This window comes from Tiliqua scincoides, chromosome 6 (genome assembly GCF_035046505.1).
Source record: "Tiliqua scincoides isolate rTilSci1 chromosome 6, rTilSci1.hap2, whole genome shotgun sequence".
Lineage (NCBI taxonomy): Eukaryota > Metazoa > Chordata > Lepidosauria > Squamata > Scincidae > Tiliqua > Tiliqua scincoides.
Genome location: NC_089826.1, coordinates 26,537,881 through 26,557,663, shown reverse-complemented (window position 1 = coordinate 26,557,663; position 19,783 = coordinate 26,537,881). Strand labels below are relative to the sequence as shown.

Sequence of the window (19,783 nt, the reverse complement as noted above, 5' to 3'; positions counted from 1 at the left end):
AGGATGCCTGTTTCCACATGTATGGTTTTTGTGCTGTATTCTTGACAGGCAACTACATGTTGCTCCCTTTCCAGGTGTTAATATGTTCAATGTTTAGCGTATTTGGTTACTATTTAGCAATTAACCATTTTATGGAAAAGCTAGACAGGCATTTATACTGAAATGTCAAAAGTTGTTTAAAAGACAGAAAGTTGTAAAAAAAGAAAAAAAGAAACACAATATGGCTGAAAGAATGACACTGAAAACTTTTTAGCAATTGCCAATAGGGATTCTTGCCATATTATATTGTGTAGAATAGGTTGTGTGACTTCTACCATGTGTAACTCAGTTTCCGTAATGCTGATGCACCTGCCCCTCCCCCTAACAAGTGATGGTATTGGTGTTTTTTGAAATTGGGAGACTAGCTTCCCAAGGAAAAGCATGCATGTGTTTCCATTTTTAAGTGGTCACTGGTTAGTATACCACTAGTGGAACTTATGATTCAAATCTCAACAATCATGGAAGATACAGTTGCCTATAGTCACAGAAAACATATAGATATGTCTCATAAATCATAAACCCCAAAAGACTATTGCCTCTTACATCCATCATGTCAACATAGTAATGTACTGTCATAGCTTTTAAGAAAAAGCACACACCATCAAAATCCTTAATCCCTTCTTAAACTGAAAACAGATCATAGTGGCCAGCATTTTCCATGTTTTAAAGTTTTTGATTCTTGGCAAAGTTAAAAAAAAATGTAAACTACAATAACTTAGGCTACAATAGACTGTGACCCATTTTACATAGTGCACTGTCTGTTCTACTTGTTTAGAAGTAAACAAGTATTTCAAGCAGTTAATCAACACATTCCTAGGACTAGATTTTTCAGTAAAGCTGTCAAAATACTCCTCCCATGTTAAATCAGTAATAAAAAAACATACCATTAGTGCTACATTTAACACTTGTACATTTTTATTTAATTAAATCAGCCATTGTACACATTGCAGCTATGTATTGTTAGTGGTGTTGGTTTTTTGTCTTTTTTTAATCTTTTAACTAATACATGCCCTCATAGATATATTCAGTTAGTGTTATCACCATGGGAACAAGATGCTGATTCATCAACTTAAAATCACTTCTTCTCACAGTATTCAAGTTCTGATAACACAGCAAAAAATCAAAACCGAAAAAGGCAAATAGCCATTATGCTGTTACACAGAACATCATGTGCACCGCAAATAACACAACAGAAATGCATTTCTTTCAGCCCCATTCTTGAAGGTCAACCAGTGAGGTTCTTCACAATGAGAAATGAGCTATTGTGTGTCCTGAAATGGGTCTGCTTCCATTTTGGCAGCCATAAGTGCTTGTGTCCTGCTTGCCAGCCAAAACAATATTAGCATGGCACTTTGGGTAGTTTTTGTAGCAGGAAACCAAACCTCTTAAAATGTTTCCTTTCTCTAGGCATGGTTACTTAAATGAGGAGGTGCCATTTGTAACATTTATTTTCAGCATTCTGAGCACTGAGTGAGTCATATTTTTACAAGGAGGAAAGGCTGGCGAGGTTTTGAAAATATCAACCCTGGAGGACATGACTCATTTTCCTTGAATATATTTTGTCTTTATCAAATAACTGATTCAAAATGTATATCGTTTTATATGTATATATATAATATATATAATTACATATATATGTTAAAATGCTACAGAGCTCCAGACTACTATTAGAATTAGGTACAGACCACAGAATTATTCCAGAGTTGCATATGCCCTTCTTGGAAAATCAAAGTGCAGACATTTACATAATAATTCTTGAAAGTTGGTTAAGGAATATAAATAAAATGGCAACAAAAATCAAATGCCCAATGGATTCATATCACTTCACAAGCAAAACTTGGAAGATAAACCTTAAGTGGAAGGTTAAAATCTGCTCGCTCAGTGCTAAGAGAGATGAGAAGCTTGTTGAAATGATTACAAGAGGGTTGTGTTTTTATTTTTCAATGCCACATGCATGTACCTGTTTAAGAGGCAGTCTTGATAGAATGTGATAAATTTAATCTTTTTTGAAGAGTGGGTGATGGTTTCTTGTCCCTTATCAAGTTATCTACAGTGCAGTGGCCAGCAGAAAGAACCACCAATAAGACAGTGTGGTTTGCAAAAGCAGTGATGAAAACAGGATATCACAGTAGTTAGAGCTGTAGAATGCATCCTGCTTCATCTTCCCATCTAAAAGATTTGAAAACAGTATGCAGATGTGCCACAGATATAGCTGCTAGCAAGTTATATCTAAATGGGTGGTCACTGTTCTTCAGGAAATCTTTGTGTTGGTTTCCAAGAGTCAGAAAAGCAGTGATGGCTGCAGTCAGCTGTCTTTTTACTGGGAACAGTTGGAGTTTGAGGTTTCAACCTGACTCTGACAAACATTTCAGTCAGGTAGATCATCACGCTTGAAGTCCTATGGGTACAGTAGGCCTGACATGCTTCCTTCTCAGTAGATCCATGTCCTATACTCAGTGGATAATGTTAGCAATATTACATTAATTGTTCTTCAATAGTTTCAACAGACCGTGTAGTCCTTGATGAGCAAAGTAGTTATGATAGGCAGTGTTTCTTTCAGTCTTGTGAGTGCAAGCACTTTAGCTATTTACAGGTTAATTTAAAAAAGAAAAAAAGAAAAAAAGAAAAAATGCACATACGTTGTTGTCACTTGAAGAGGCCTATGGAAGAAGCTGTTTTTTGTTTTTTTTTAAATGGATCTGGTGCGGAAGCTAAGGAACAACAAAAATGGCAAAGTTTCCAGTACAGCACAAAGTCGATGACTTTCAGTAGACAAACCATCCCAAATGAAGGATGCTATCTTTGGTCACAAATTAGCTTACAAATATTAGAAAAGAAAAAGGACTACTTAACTATATATGCCCAAAGTAGAACTGTCATTGTCCTCCAGTGATTATGTTATGACATTTATGCAAAATAAGAAAGTGAACACTGGATAATTGAATGGATATGTGTGTTGGTCTGTGGGTGAGATTTAGAAACATCTAAACATCATTTGGCCTCTTGCTTCCACTCATCTTTGCAGAAATGTCTTAGTAATTGCTGAAGGTCATGCTGAAGTTCATCCTGGGGTAGTGCTTCTGGTTTGTCCTCCAGCAGTTCCACATGAATATGTTTTCCGTACTGGTCCTTAATGACGGTCCTCTTTTGTGTACTGGCTTTACTCATTGTTGTCCTACAGAAAATGAAAGGGTAAAGACAAATAAATGTAGCACATGTTAAGAAGAAGAAGACTTCACTAAACAAATTTCAGTGAGAAAGTCCAGTGTGCAGCCACCAAACTGGAATTTGGCTCAGCAAACCCTGATAATGGCTAGTTCAGTGAAGGAAGTAATTGTCCCTCCTTGGTGTTTTTTACAATCTTGCTTTATCTAGTCATAACCAGCAGTTACTAGTTAGGAGGAGGTCACACCCATGCTGACTGGCTCATTCAGTTATTTGATAGGATTCTATATTCATTTGTTCTTTGTACAGTACTGTGGAATCTACTGTTGTCTCTTGCAATGGTTGACCTTTTGGTTTCACATAACCATCCGATACTCACTTCGGAGGAAGTGGTGGCTATTTAATTTAATAGGACTTACTTCTGAGTAGAATTCTGCCCATGAAAGCTTAAATCATAATACATCCGTTGAACTTCAAGATGCTAGGGGATTCTTTGATTGTCATTAAAAATACATGCACCCATGCAAAGATATTGAGTTCTTTTTTATAACCATGCAAGCCTTTCCACCCTGCCAGTACTAGCATTTTGATAATGGCATTTCTTAAACACTTCCACTTCATATGCTCTCAATTGTTATTCATCTTAACTGGCTTGGACACTTGGTGGAGCCTGTGTCCCACAAACCCACAAATACTGTCCCCACAGAAGCTCCATTGATCTCAAAAAGGGCTTAGACAGAATGTTAGCAACATTAAGTAGACTGGAGATTAACCTAGTAGCATTATATCCCTGCTGTGTTTCTCTATATTTTCTCCACTGGAGGAAAAAACAAACCAAAAATCCAAAGCAGCAGTTCTGCTCTCTAACTAACTGCCCTTCATTTTAAAACGTTTGTGCCCTAACAAAAATCATCTCTGCATGATTTGGCTCTAATGAAAGCTGAACAGGCTGCTACAGAAAGGGAAGGAGAACCATGCAACCAGCAACCTGCTTCTAATTTTAGCATCTCCCCAATAACAGAGCTGCACAATGGAGGGGTTCCTGCAAAAGCCCTTCTGCAGTGTTATTCATCTGTTAAACTGGGCAGAAGCTGGGGAAAGAGCATATTGGGACTCAGTCCAGGTGTTCCCCTTAAGTCCGCCTCCACTGCACCCAGCAGACAATTTCTGCTGTGAGGGGCTTCAGAGTGAAGCTCATCATAGTACTAATGTGGTATATACAGTATTTTCCCAATGCCCTCAATGTATAGGAGAGGTTTCTTCTCTCCAGCCTCAAGTTCCCAGTGATGTGTAGGTAAGTGGTGTGCAGCCTTTTGTGCCACTTGGATTTCTCAAAATCTACTTGGATTTCTCTGAGTAGAACCACAGAAAACACTAGCAACCAGATCACACGTCAACTCATTATTTACTTTTAGTTCTGACTTTCTTTTTGTGGGCATGGCAAGCTCATCACAGTGGAAAACATTAGTCAGGGTATCACCTGTGATATTTCAGTGGGGAATCTGGATAGTTCTGTACTTCTCTTAAAAATATTAAAATTATTTTGAAACAGGGCATATGTGGAAAGGCTAAAAATGAATGGTTCAATTTAGTCCTAAGAGAACACAAAAGAGAAATCTGCTATCACAAATGTTTAAAAGTGTATGCAAAAGAGGATTTTGCATATGCAATGAGCAGGAAACAACTGTGAATAGGTGTAAATTACAGTCTAAGCCAGTGCTTCTCAAACTTTTAGCACTGGGACCCACTTTTTAGAATGGCTGTCTATCCAGGACCAACTGAAAGTGATGTCATTAACCTGCAATTATGTCATGGCTGGAAGTGATATCATCAAGTAGGAAGTGCTTTCCTGAGAATGCAACAAACACTGAAATTGCCCATGGCAAGCAGTAAAATTGTGCCATTTTCCTTAGATAGGCAGGTTATAAATAATTAAATTAAAATGAATAATTATAAATAAACTAAAGTAAAACACTTAAATAAGGGGAGATGAGATGGGGAAGCCAGCCCTGTTCTAAGTTAATTCTCTCCATAGCCTGCCCGCAAAATCTTCAAACCACCCCCCCCCCAAAAAAAAAAAACACCATAAGATTTGCAGCCCTACCCAATGCCCAGTTCAATTTAAGCTAGTCCAGTGTGATTTGGGACAAAATCAATTTTAAATACATTATTTGTTTGGGCTGGATTGAGATTCAGATCTAACCTCTAAACCGCATTAAAATACTGGAGTGATGAGTGGTGAGGAGAGGAATTGAAGCTCCACTGTTGTCTGTAAAATACAACATCCCTTTCCAACAAAGCAGAGATCCTAAACCTTTTCAGCACTTTTTAAAATTACATACCATCAGGAACCACCTAGCTTTACAAGACTAAAAAAGAAAAACGTCTTGCCAGCTCAAGCCTCATTTACGGTACTGTGGTGGGGGAGGGCAGCTTTCTGCAGCACTTGTGGAGCTCCACATTGTGGGTAAACTCAAATGTGTAGCTTAGGGTGCAATCCTAATTTGCGCTGGAAACAGGAAGGCCAGTGGGCCTGCGCTGCATCCAGCACAAGTTTGGGGCTGGCTGAGGCTCGGTCTGAGGCAAGGGGAAACTTTACCCCTTACCCCGTGTCATGTTGCAGCAGCCCCAATGGGTCTACTTGGATCTGTGCCACCTCACAAAGGTGGTGCATATCTGAGCAGCCCGGGACTGCTCTGGACTGCAGGCTAGGATCCAGTATAACTGCTGGATCCTGGCCCCACCTCCTGCTCCCCACTCACCCGGGATCATACACCGCCCCACTCCCCTGCTCTGAAATGCCTCTCTCCCACCTTCTCACCACCCTCCCCAAACCACCTCCCAGACCTCCATGCCAGCCAAGATTTTCCAACGCAACTCACCATTTCCCCGGGGCCTGCACTGGCACGGGGAAGCCAACACACATCTGTGCGCTGGCCTCTCTCTCCTCAGAGTGGCACAAAAGTGCTTTACGGCACTTTTGCAACACTCCTGGACTTCTGCAAGGGACTTACTGCTAGGCACTTGGGCACTTAGTGTCACTTTCCATAGGCTTCAATACATTTGTCAACTTAGAGGGAGGGACTTCCTTCTTGGGTGTTTTTGGGGGGTTGTGTTCAGCGGATCGGGACCATTCTGGTGGTGTTGGATTCCTCTTGGCCCTTTGCAATGAACCAAGACATGTTCATCTACTCATGAGTAAACATGCAGTGTGTCTCAGTTTCACTTTCCATAGGGCTCAATGCATTTTGCTGGTCTATCAGTTCATCAGTTGTAGCTTTGCAACCCAAATAGGTTGCTATCCAGTTTGAGAAACCCTGGTGTAAGGCTAAACATTAAGAGAAATTACCTATCTATAACAGCAATTTAGTAACAGATCAAGTCACTAATTGAGATTATGAGCTATCCTTTTTTGAAGTTTTCAATTTCAAGTTTGAAGTTTTTTCAACTCAAAAAAAGGGTTTTGAGAGCAACTGTCTCTTTCTTTATATCAAACTAAGATATAAAGTACGCAGCATCAGAATTGGTGAATTCACAGTCAAGGCACTTAAGAGTCACAAAAGTAGATTTTGTTTTACTCCTTTGCTAAGTGCCTAAGTGGTGTGGGAATTTAAATGCATTCTAACGATTATAGATGCCAAACCAGAGGTGATACAAGTCTAATCTTGTTATACACAGATTTGACTCAACACGAATGGCCACTGCAAATAAGAAGGAATGTGCTGATCCCTGGAAAAGGGGAAAAATGCACCCCTTTAAAATCACAGTTTAAAAAACTGCTTTACTTACTATTGTAGAAAGACAGTCATGCAAGGGATTGTAGGAATAACCTAATTATCCACAGATTTTTCTATCTTAACAAAGGGCCCCTTTAAATTAAAGAAAAACAGTTGTTTAACAATAGCCTTGTTAATGTGAGAGAGGGCTGACAATCCATCAATCATTCTCTTTCCAGGCTTCACTCCAAGGCAAAGCGACCCCTCCCTTCCCCCTGAGCACATGAAGAATCACTTTGCTCTGGGTGAAGGGAGGGGTCACTGGCTTGCCTGGAGAGAGACTGATTGATGGATTGTCTGCTAATGACTGTCTTAACATCACAAAGGTCAGCAAGGCTGCTTTTAAATCACAGAGCAAAGGGACATTGTTTTTTAAATTGATTTGCTTTAGGGTGACTTTCGCCATCCAAGTGAGTTCTGGGAACCCTCACAAATGAGACTCGACCTGTCTATTATATTCAATTGAATATTATTATATTCAATTTATTATAATTGAATTAAACTGAAGTTAAAGATGTGATCTTATGTATGAACAGCATGCCTCTCCCATTCTAGAACCTACTGAGAATCTCTGGTTACAATACTGCAGCCAACTATTTCAAAAATCATCTTTTTTTCTATTACTTTTGTTGTTATGCTTTGATTTCTTCCCCCTTCACAAGCTGTGTTAGTATGCATCATTTTAGTTTATTTGCATTTAATGCTCCAAGTGGTCATTCTTTCATTTCTCACCACTCTATTAGTTTGTTATAATCTTTTGTCACTAAACCATTCTTTGCCATGCCAACCCGAACCTTTTAATAACTGAGCCATCCTCTTTCATGATCTCTTTTTCTATTAAGGGGGGGACTTCAATTTTCATTTTGTTACCTGCATAGCTCAGAGCCTAAAGTAAAACAAAAAGAAAACCATAACACAACAAAGCATTGGCACAGCTTAATTATCTTTGAACTATTGAAATGCCAGAAGAACATCTGAACCAATGACAAACCAAATGGTTAAACGGAAACCAAATATTTCAGGTTTTTGTAGCATAAAATGTCCTGCTATAAATAATATCTGTAATGGTATCTAGCAATTTTTTTTTTACACACACACAAAAGCGGTATTTGAGACTACTGAACTTTTGAGTTTGAAATCTGTGAAATGACAACTGGGCTTACAACTTCCTGCAACTGCTAGAGAAATGCATCTTCAGACAGAGACATTCTACTGAAGCAGTTCCAATAATGATGGGTGCACCTCCCAGATTTGCTCCAGAATACATTTTGGAAATATTTATTTAGCTGGGTGTTCCTGAACTTCCAGCTCTGACTCTGAAGACCTGATTCTACTTTTGAATTTACTAGAATTTGGATCCTGTGACAGCTCTGAAAGGCTTCCCTATAAATAACCCTCATAATTAAAGACATATTAGCTGGAGCTCCAATGCCACTCCTACACGTAAGCCCTGCATGAATCCCTTACCATTGCCACCTTCCCCCAAAAGTTTTAAAACATCTTGTGTGGATCAGTGTGGACCCACCCATACGTGGCTGGAGGCAGGGGAAGCTGAGCCCTCTATGAACAGCCAACCTGCAGGTGGAGGGAGGGGGAGAGCGAGGAGAGTGGAGTTGCCTTTCTCCAGCTTCAGCTGTCCTAGACACAGCTTCCTCATTCTCCTGCTTCCTGTTTAAAATGACTTAGAAGAGCAAAGAGGCTGGAAATGCTCTGCTCTTCCAGGTCATTTTAAAGAGGATCCAGGCTAGTGAAGAGGCAGGGCAGTCAAAGCTGTAGGTAAGAGAAAGGGAGGATGCTCCACCTTTCTATTTCCTGCTCCACTTGGCTGCTTTCTTAAGCTTATGGAAGGGTAGAAAGATGAAGAAATGGCTGCTGCTGGGTTTCCCCCCTTCTAAAAAGAAGGGGGCTGCTGATGCTTAGATCCTCTCCCCTTCTGCCTTGAACCCCTTGAAGGGGATACAAGTATGAAAAGATTGGAGCACATCAGTCTGTTAGGACTGCCCCATCTTGCCACCCCCTCAAATCTGCTGCTCCACGAGGGCTTCAGGTTGCCTCATCTATGGGCTGGTCATTGATTAGTTATAAAGATAACGAAATGACCTTCTTTAAATGAGAGCTTGTTGTATTCTTCTGCCAAATGATAAGGAAGATTTTGTCACATATCAAATAGATGATGGATAACAAAAACATTTTCAACAGCTGAATCATCCCACAGACTGACCACACAACCACCCACCTTAAAATAAGTTTACATTGGGTTTAATGGACTGATGAGGGGCTTAAATAGAAACTCATAGTCTTAAATTCTTAGTGTCCCATCAGTCCAAGGCATTCTGGTGAGTGGGGGCAAACTCATATGTGGGGGCTGGCACAGATGACAGTGTGAGTTACAGGTGGAGTCTGTTTATCGGCAGATTTTACATCCGAGGATCTGGCTCAATGCAGGTTCCCCTCTGGGAGCTTCTCTGGGCCTCAGAATGCCTTAAAAATCATAAAAATATCACTTCTGGTTTTCCTTGGGAAACCAAAATTCCTGTTTTTTGGCCTGAAATGGCCATTCTGAATTCCGCAGAGGCCGTGGGCAGATGTGTACAGCCTCCCTGGGCTTCATGAAGCCCTCCAGAGGGGGCTGGCACTCTTCAGAGGGCTTAAGGAGTTGAAAATTGCAGATTTGGTCATTCATGATTTTCTGTATCTGCGGAGGGTCCAGGAATGGATCCCCCATGGATACCAAAGCCCCACCTGTACTTCTAACTACAAAGAAATGTAAGGCTTTTTTGGTACTGCCATTTTGCTTCAAGGAAAACAACACAAACTTTCTTTGGATTTGAGGGAAATCAGAGAGTTGAATACGTTGGGACAAATGTCTGCTGCATGTTTTGGTGATATAGGTTATTGGTGTAACTTACAAAGCAGAATCTCCTGGGAGGGAAAGGTGTAAGGGATCTCTTCGTGAAAGTGTAAGGATAAGAATATGAAAGGGAGGATAGGTGAAATGTTGTTGTGAAGGAATTCCCTGTGTAGTATCTGGATTTAATTTTATCAGGTGATTCTAGTTAAAATTCTGCAATCTAGGTGATGATGATGATGATGATTAATTCAATCCTGTTCTTTCTATGGAAGATCTTTGGGGCTCCCAATGGCCTCCCAACCTTCACTGATCAGGTCTACATCTGCTTGATTTTAACAATGCTGGTTAATGGAGGTTTCTTGTACCTGAATTTTTATTCTAGGTTGCTTTATTGATAGTTGCTTTAGGGTCAGTTCAGAAAATAAAGCTCTGCAATTTAGTGCATGGCAATTACTTATAAATGAAAACCATATTCAGTCACATGACACTGTTCCTGATTGAAACTTCCATGCAAGATAGTTGGAAAGACAAAAAGGACACTATTTTACCTCTTCAAAGTCATCTTTGGCTGATGGAAGATCAGTGGCTAAGCTCGCATCTCCATGGTGTTTCTCCATTCGCTCCCCATGCACTACTGTAGTCTTCACAACTTTGCTGACCTTGCGACCTTCTACTGGTTCAGACTGAAATTCTGAGGCACTAGATAAAACACTTGGCTCAGAGAAGGTGACCTAGAGAGGGGAAGGTTCATAATAAATGGTATGCTTGTGCAAGTACCCATGAAGGAGAACCAAGGCCACTGAATGCTTGGTTAACCCATTTTTGCTCAGCCCACAAGTGTTCACATTTGGTCTGTATTGCATATATGCAACATTGGGCAGAAATGTCTTAGAGCCCAATCCTGAGCTCAGCGCTCCGGCTTTCTGCCAGAGTGCACTGTTGCAAACGTGCCATAAGGCACGTCTGTGAGGCTTACCGCTGGGCCAGCACCCATGCTAGCCCAGCGCTGGCTGGCGCTGGGCTAGTGCTGAACATAAGAACATAAGAACAGCCCCACTGGATCAGGCCATAGGCCCATCTAGTCCAGCTTCCTGTATCTCACAGCGGCCCACCAAATGCCCCGTGCTGGGTGGGCACCAGTCCTCTGCTGCTTGGTAGTCTCACGGACCGCTGAGCCGTGGCATGGTAAGCGGCAGTGGGGAGGGGAGAAGGCATTCTGGGGCAGAAGGATGAGTGGGAAGGGCGGAAGGCGTGATGGGAAGGCAGGGGGCAGAGAGGGCGGGTGGGAGGTGTGCCTGGGGAGGGAGCAGGGAGGCAGGAGGTGGGTCCAGCACAGCTCAGCTCCACTGAACTCTGTCCGTTCATGTTCTGAACGGCATGTCCGTTCTGCCTTTACTTTACCGCCAACCTTTTAGTCGGCAGTAAAGTGCATAGCCCCATTGCAGGGCTACTTCCTTTACCTGGGAGATGGGGATGAAAGTCCCCTTCTCCCAAGGCGCTTCCCGCGGCAGGCTGAGGCGTGTAGGATGCTGCAGCAGCTGTGAGCCCCGGGCAGCTCAGGATTGGGCTGTGTATGTCTTAAGCGAATCATAATACATTATTTTACTATTCAGCTATGTAGCTTTCTATCATAAGGCATAAATACAGGAATATGTAGAGGTCATAACAAAAATATCTATAAGTACATTATTAAAAACAAAGACCAAGAGAAAATCTCTTGTGACACCAGAACTATTATTGCTGATAAATTGCTTCTCATGAAAACAATTAGAAGTAAAAATAATCTAACCTCTGATTGTTCACTATCGCTCTTCAACACAACCCGCTTTATAACTTTTGAATATCCATCTCCCTCTTCCACCGTCACGGGTTCCTGTGGCTGTCCTTGCATCACAACTTCTTCCTTTTCCGTGCCATCTGGTAAAACGAAGCGCCTGATAATTTTCCTAGTGACCTGACGGAGCGATGTTAAGAGTCATGTTACCTTTAGATTACATTATAGCAACAATACCTTCCCCTTAAAAAGTAGCAGCAGCTTTTATCCATTTGCAAATACTAACAACACTTGCTAAAGGAGTTGAAATGTCATGATGTCCATTTCACTAATGGGTCGTGCGAAGCCTCATCTGGGCACCCTGTTCCCTAGGAACTTTAAAAAACCTGCCTCTTTGGTACATACGTACCAATAAATATTGGTATTTATATATTATTTATATAATATAATACTCGTATTATATTAAAATAATAATATAATATAATAATATACAGTATTTATATACCGCCTTTCTTGGTCTTTATTCAAGACTTTATTCAAGGCGGTTTACATAGGCAGGCTTATTAAATCCATGCAGGGATTTTTACAAATTGAAAGAAGGTTCTTTCTTTCAAGAACCACTACATTCAAGGTGTTACACTCCGATCTGGTTTAACATTCTGGCCTCCATCCTCCCACGCTCCGAGCAGATGGAACAGCTCAGCTGCAGCTTGCCAGCTGCATCAAGGTCGCACGGTGCCGGTGGCCTCGAACTGGCGACCTTGTGGATGTTAATCTTCAGGCAAATGGAGGCTCTACCCTCTAGACCAGACCTCCTGCCCTTCTGTAAAAAGATTACAGAAGCCAGCTCTAACACAGTGTACCTCCTTCCCAGAGATATTATGTAATCATTCTTATTGAGAATTATATGCAGACACTATCTCATCTGTTGGGGAAAAAAATAAAACATTTGTGAGGCACTGCAAGTGAGGAAACAGCAGGAGTCTAGTTTCCTGCTTTGCCCCTCTATTTATCCAACTAAGAGGATTTTCTCTTCTGTGTAATGTTTTCAAGTTGCTGACAGCAATCACTATGCTGTGTTAGAAAGGATATATAGATGCCTGTCTCTAATGATCATGCTGATCCTATAATGTTTCTCTTCAACAGAGTACTGCAGCAGAAAAAAATATGATATAAAAAAGAACCATAGTTTGATAACTAGGTGTGGGAGATGCTTTACGAGATATTATGGTTGTGACCTTTGTCAGGACATATAGCTAGAGGTGTGATTTGTGTGTGTGTGTGTGTGATAATGAAATAAAAACCTATAACGCCACTTTCTACACTTCTCATTTTTGTAAAAACAAACAAACAAAAAACCCCAAATCTATGGAAAAATAAACTGGGAAATCTGTGAAAAAATAAATAAATAAATAAATAAATAAATAATGTGCTGGGCGGGAGTGTGTGAATGGGTAATGACTGTGGCTGCATCTGTTTGACGCTGTACCACCTATGTCACCTACCTAGTACACTGGGTAAGCTGGACACGACTGAATGAACAGAACACACATGCTAGAGTTACACTTGAGCCATTTAACAGTAATGCAAGACACTCCAGTGTAATGCAAGTGTAAAAGCAGTAATGCAAGACACTCCAGTGTATGTTTTAGTGTACAACTACTGAAATGCTCTTTACTCCTTCCCATTGAAGAAAACAACTTAATAGGATCAGATGATACCTTCTTTACTACAATATGACCATGTTCATCTGTGTACTGTTCCTCTGTTACAGCTTCTGGTGGCATTTCAGGGATGTCATCAGCCTGTTGGGCAAAGGACAAAATTCCTGAATGAGAGTGAGCTGCTTTAAATGAGCTGCATAAAAGCTGCATATCTGGTTAAAGCGGTATTTTTTTTTTAAAGTAACTGGGAAGTTATTGAAGCAGAATTGTTAAACTCCGTTAAAAGTTTTGCGAGTTGATATTGAAAAGCATGCAGAGAAACCTTGAACCAAGAGGCAAACCAAAATAATTTGACCTGTTAGAGGGGTGGTGGTATCGAAGCAGCAAATCAAAGTGGTTTCATTTCAGTGGACAGTGGGACACTCTTCTTCAAAATGCACATTGGGCAACAGACTTACTGGCTTTCTCCCCACTTCCAAATCAGATCAGAAAAGGTTATTAGGGTTATTCAATGGCCATGCATTATTCAGGAACATGCCACATTTAGGAGTGCAGTACCAGCCAGGAACAGTCCTTTGGGGAAAGGGTGGAACCTAGAAGTGTAACCAGGACATGACTGCCACTGGCACGTGCAGTAGTTGAATACTCTTGTACCTGAATAATCACCCGGCGGCGAACGACCCTGGTAGTTACCATCTCTTCCTCATCTGAGCTGGCCTCCAGCTCACCTAATTCCTCTGCTAGTTCCTAGTGGAAGCATGGAAGCATTGTTCTTAGACACTGAGGTTGCATGTGTGAATGAACAGCATTTGGCCCTTTTCTATTAGCCCAATGAAAACCACACTAATGCCTGTCAGAACAATAGTTTTAACAGACTCCATATATTTGTGATGGCACTCTGGCTTACTGCAGCTTTAGGGCAATTTTTATTCACCTGTTTTGATGTTGTCCTTTACTGTCTTATATGACATATGGTGCAATGAGTTTAAATAAATTAAGCAAAAGCTTTTAAGCATAAATAAGTTCCCAGTATAAAGTATATTATTTATACAGTATATATAGCCTCCGAGACTACCCTCCCACCATAGGATGCAGTGCATGGCCTGTTGGCATGGCTACGTCAGCGCTGGAAAGTTTGTATAGGATTGTGCCCTCAGTCTTTGGTATAAGCCTTCAGTATAAAAGTAAGGGTTTTCAATTCCCACTTCATGAATATCTCTTAAGGCCCAATACTCATGTTATGCTTTTGAGCCACTGCATAATTTCTAACAAACATTCAGCATCATCCTTTTACATAGTGTCAGAAAATGTGTAGATTAGACACAGATTGAGCAGGGCACAGAACTTCCAGGGCACAGAACTTCTTTATATACTGAGGCAATATAGGTAGTCAGTGGCTTATGTCCTGGTTCCATCCCAGACAACTGTCTAGAAGTCAGAACTGATGTAAGTCAGAACAGCCCTATCACGCAGGCACAAAAGCAGAAGACCAGATCCGTGCCATTCATTTGGAAGTGCCGATGCATCTGTCCGTAAGTCAGACGACCATAAGTTGGACTCCTGTGAGTCAGGGAGTAACTGTAGTGTCAGTCTTGTTTGGGAACTGCTTTCTTTCATAACATTTGCAAAGATCTTTCCCACCTCTGGAATGGAAGCTACTTCAGTGGAAATTCAGGAACAACTGTAGAAAATACTTGATACATCCAAGCAATGTGGCTACTTACCTTTTCCAGCAACTCTTCTTCATATCTTTCTAATTTTTCTGGATGTTCATCAGTTGATTCCACGATCACCAGGCTGTTTTTCCTTGCAGGTGACTCTTCTTCGTGAAAGTGAGAGTGAAGTGAGAGAAGTGTAACCACTTCTTCCGGTTCTTGCACAATAGGTGAGTCAGTTCGCTCACTAGATGTTGGGGTATGAAGGTATGGCCTCTCAAGATCCTCCGATCCTGCAATGGAGACTTCAGACTTTTCACTGGTAATGCTTGCTGCTTTTATGCCCTTTGGTCCTTCTATCTGATCTGTGCCCAAAGATGTGACGCTGTAAATTAAAGATTCAGGGAAGCTAATTATCAGGTGTTTTCTTTATTTTCCAGTGAACAAATGCCCTCTTTTATCTAGCTAAATATCCAGCCCGTTATTACAATGGCTATGCTTTGAGAATTAAAGGAGAACAGTCAATTAACAACCTAGAGCCTCCTCACATTTCCTTTTGAGAGTGCTTTTAAGTACCATGTATATCAGTGATCAGAAACAAAGCTTCAGTAATAGCAATGGTTCCCAAACTTTTAGCACCAGGACCAACTTTTTAAAATGACACTATATCGGGACCTATATACACCTAGGTTTACCAGACTTTTTTTAAAAAAGGATATATAGAAAGAAATGTTTTATTTATTTATTTACAAGTAATAACAACCAGAAAAAAGACCTCAAACATTTAACTCCCTATATTTATACATACTTGCCAACTGCAGGAGCTCAGCTTCTTGCAGGGCAATTAGCAGCTATCCAATTTTAGAAGAGCTTCAGGGCTTGAGGCAAGTAGTTATCTGATCTTTCCATCACCCTTACATGACCCACCAGTGGGTCCTGACTCACTGTTTGGGAACCACTGATCTAGAGTATTTAATAATTTGTGTCTGAGTTACAAACTATTTCATAGTACTTGCTTGTTCTGCCTTCCTTTCACTGAGAACCTCACCTAGTCATTTGGTTCAGCTGGGTCCAGACATCATGTTTTACAATGTAAACATTTTGCAAATATTTACAGCATAATAAATCACAGTGTCAAAAGGAGAAAACCATAGACATGACGTCATTGATACAACTATGTAAGACTGAAGATATCTAATGTTTTGCAGAACTACTGATAAACATAGTTGGGTTCTGTAAAATATTTCCAACCAGTTTTGCTTGCAGCTATAACTACTTGTCTAAAATGATTCCTCAGTTCTCATCTATGTACAATTTACAGATAATTAAAATGATTTCTTTATTTTGAGCTTTGGAAGTGACTTGGCTTATCCATTTCAGAGGACAAAGCTGAAGTATTTCAAATTATATAAAGTTTGTATTCAACTGAACTTAAAACATTATTAGGACATTGTTTTGCTTCAGGCACTTATGCATGAAGCACATGCAACTCTGAATGCTGCAGGACTTTAAACCAACCAGTGAATCCAGTAAATCATGCCATTTTATCTGTCCCATTGCCTTTAACAAGCACAGATGTTTTGCATTTTCTAGAGCAACAGAATGTAAAGCACACTTATGATTTTTGGCCTATCATTTTGAAATTCTTACAAGTACTCTTGTGCAGCTGATGAATCTTCTGGCAGCTCATGAAGTTTCCCTGAGAATTTGGCTTCCACTTGAACTTTGTGTGCTTGTTGTAAGTATTCTGCAACAGATATTTCTGCCTCAGCCCTGGGTGTGCCTTCATGTAAGGACGAGTAGCTGACAGAAATGTCTTCTTCAGATACAAGTGGTGGGTGATCTGATTGCTCACTGTCTTTAGATAAGGAATGTTCTTCTTCCTTCTTATCCTTGGTGTTGTACAGATCTTCATGGAGAGCAGAAAATCCTAGGAGCAAAGGGAAAGCAATCACAAATGTTTGATCTTCCCATGTAAAGTCATAACTCTTCCCGGTTTATCTCTAAATTCAGATTTGTAGTGCAAGTACCAAGGCACTACAGGTGGGGCCTCTTTATCTGCGGATTCAACATCCACAGGTTTGCCTCACCATGGATGCTAAGCGCCCAGACTGTCCCACTGAAGACCTCCCAGGCGTGACTGGAACCTTGTTCCGGTCATGTCTGGGAGGTTTTCGGAACCTTAGAGAGGCTGTGTACCTCTGCGCGCAGCCTCTCCAAGGCTCAGAATGCCGCCTGGAGCCTTTTTTGTGCAACTTCTGGTTTTTGGTGAAACAGAACAGAACAGCCCTGGGTGTGACCAGAGCAGGGCTCCAGTAGTGTTTGGAGCTCCAGTGGGCCCTAAAAATGGCGGATTTCATTATCCACAGTTTTTGGTACCCACAGGAGGTCCGGGAACTCAATCTCCACAGATAAAGAGGCACCACCTGTATATACAAATAGATCCTCACCTTAAGTGATCTCCAGGCAGCAAAAATCAGTTCTCACTTTTAATTAAATGTATTTCAGTTCATGCTACAAATTACTTAATATTCAGCTTTTAGGGCCTGTTGTCTTACACGTAGTCCCTGCCAGAGACATACGGGTTCTTGTGACCTGCTCTTTTGAGGCATGAGCTAATCAAGGAACCCTTTTCTTGTGAGTTGATGGCCCTTGATTACTCATCCCTGGCCCTAAAGAGGTTCTTTTATTGTTTTGTACCATATTAAGAGTGTGGCAGCTAGCTTCAGAAGCCAGTTGCTACTTAAAATGGCTTTCCTTATTGAATTTAGCCATGGAGTTGGTTAGGACAGCTAGGGGCCTTTTCTTTTATGCCACTAACAACTTTCTTTACTTCAAGCAAGGAAGTTCCCAGGATGCAGCTTTTGTTCAAGGGGTCAGATGGGCTGTGCAAGCAAGGTGCAACCACTCATATAATTTTTCAAACATCAAAAGCTATGCACAGCTTCTCTCCCAAGTCAGCCTGCTGAGAAAGAGGGGGATGTTTGCTCTAACAAATTAAAAGTGTGGACTTCCTTTTAGCCTATGGGAACTGAGACCTCTTGCCCTAAGTCCAATTCCAAAGTCATGTTAGTGACCTGGGTCATGGTCCCCTGGCAGGCTCCCAGAGCCATGTATGCAAGTTTGTCACATGTCACACATTCAAATGAAAGAAATAAGAAGGTTGTTAGGCAACTATGTGTGAACTGCCAATATTGAAAAGCATTGTGTTTGATGTGAGTGGGGCGGATGCAAAAGCTCTGCCTATTATAATATGAAAATTTTGACGATTGTCTTCTATATTCAGTGAGTAAGGGGGGAGTTACTGAGTGATGAGAATGCAGGAGTGGACTTGCCCTTACCTTCACTATGATCTAGTCCTATTGTCTGTTCCATTTCTGCATAGGTGCGACCATGGTCTCGTGACGTTTCCACACTGCTCTCCATTAGGTGAACAATATCCATCCGATTTATTTTTGTAAGACACTCAGTAAGACTTGAATCTGTGATTTGGAAAAGAGAGGTTTTATTTGAGCTGAGTGAAAAACAATACAGTATCCACTAGAAGTCGGCATCATCATCTTGCTTTTGAAGATGAATCACATATGCCAGCATATACACATCTGATATGAAGGGCTCTCTTTATCTTCTTTTTTTCTACCTGGAGGTTACCTTGGATAAAAGAGACTGCTTACCTCTAACAGACATTCTTTGTGATATCGTATGCACAGTGCACACTCTAAATCCTGTGTAGAAATTATTCCATGACCATTCTAGAGCTCTTAAAAAAAATTTGCCAACCACCCCCTCTCCTTAGATGAGATTTTCACTATCTGCTTATGGCTTCCTCCTCCACACTTTCAAAGTTCTAGTGAGACTGTCAACCAAAGAGAAGGATGCTTGTAGTAGGAAGGAAGATGAAATGTGTGACTGTGCCATTGAGCTCTTGAAGAACACTAGTTATAGGTAAGCAACCTGACTTTATTCTGTGTGCACAGTTCCAGATATAAATGGGGGTACAAACCTGGTTGTACAGGTTGCCTCAGGAAATAGACTCTGAACAATAGTCCATCCAAAAGGTGCATCTGGCCTACTATGCCTGATCAGAGCAAATAATCTCATGAAGTGGAAGGAGTGACCATTTGACAGGTTTGTGCAAATCTGCAATGGAAGCACTCCTAGGGAAAGCAGAAAAGTAGTGATGCCTCTGGTGAAAAGTCCTTTTATTTCAGAAGGAAATGGTTGCTGTGTTGAATTCATCGCAGAATGTGTTGGTAGAGACCAGCCACTGAAAGTCTGGGAAGGTAAAGAGATCCCTGCTAAGGACTGAAGTAACAAATAAAGATATTGGTTGCCTTCTTTCAGACTCCATTCTGTTAAGATAAAAAGCAACTGCCCACCAAACATACAAAGTATGAAGAACCCTTCCCTGTCAGCCTTCATTTCAAGAAAAAAAAATCATGAAGTGACATATTCTGGGTGAATGAAAGATGTCCTTGGGTGTATACAGATGAGTGGGCTGTCACACAGAGCACATTGTACAGACAGAATCATTTGGAGATAAACTATCTTAAAAAGAGAGGAGGTGCAAACCACAGCTAGCAATTGGTTCAAACGGTTTGCGCATAAGCTGAAAGCCACATATGGACTATGTGCTTCATGGATGAGTTCAAATAGATATGTCCTTTGAAAATGTTTTTCAAAGGGATTGATAGAAGACTAAGACCCGCATTATGTAGAATGAGGTGATCTGAACTGTTCCACTGTGGGATCATATTTTACCATGCTTCTCCATTCACCCGTATAAAAAACAAAAACCTTTTTTTTGTAGAAGGGTAGTAGAAGAAGAGAGGGAACTCATGGCTATGTTCTCTGCACTG

General features: G+C 40.9%; 1 protein-coding gene across 19 annotated transcripts in view; it reads right to left on the bottom strand.

Annotated features, from left to right (window-relative positions):
* Positions 1-932: 932 nt before the first annotated feature.
* Positions 933-19,783, bottom strand: part of ANK2 (ankyrin 2) — a 411,206-nt gene continuing 392,355 nt past the window's right edge. For 18 of the 19 annotated variants that reach the window (XM_066631612.1, XM_066631616.1, XM_066631619.1 and 15 more), the window contains 9 exons: positions 18,266-18,406; positions 16,575-16,854; positions 14,994-15,309; positions 13,924-14,016; positions 13,327-13,410; positions 11,621-11,785; positions 10,380-10,562; positions 7,775-7,866; positions 933-3,214 (listed from right to left, as the gene is read on the bottom strand). In XM_066631612.1, the coding sequence (XP_066487709.1) occupies positions 3,031-3,214; positions 7,775-7,866; positions 10,380-10,562; positions 11,621-11,785; positions 13,327-13,410; positions 13,924-14,016; positions 14,994-15,309; positions 16,575-16,854; positions 18,266-18,406 (1,538 nt within the window). In that variant the 3' untranslated portion in view covers positions 933-3,030. The remainder of the gene's footprint in view (positions 3,215-7,774; positions 7,867-10,379; positions 10,563-11,620; positions 11,786-13,326; positions 13,411-13,923; positions 14,017-14,993; positions 15,310-16,574; positions 16,855-18,265; positions 18,407-19,783) is intronic. The other variant, XM_066631629.1, reaches the window with a different exon arrangement.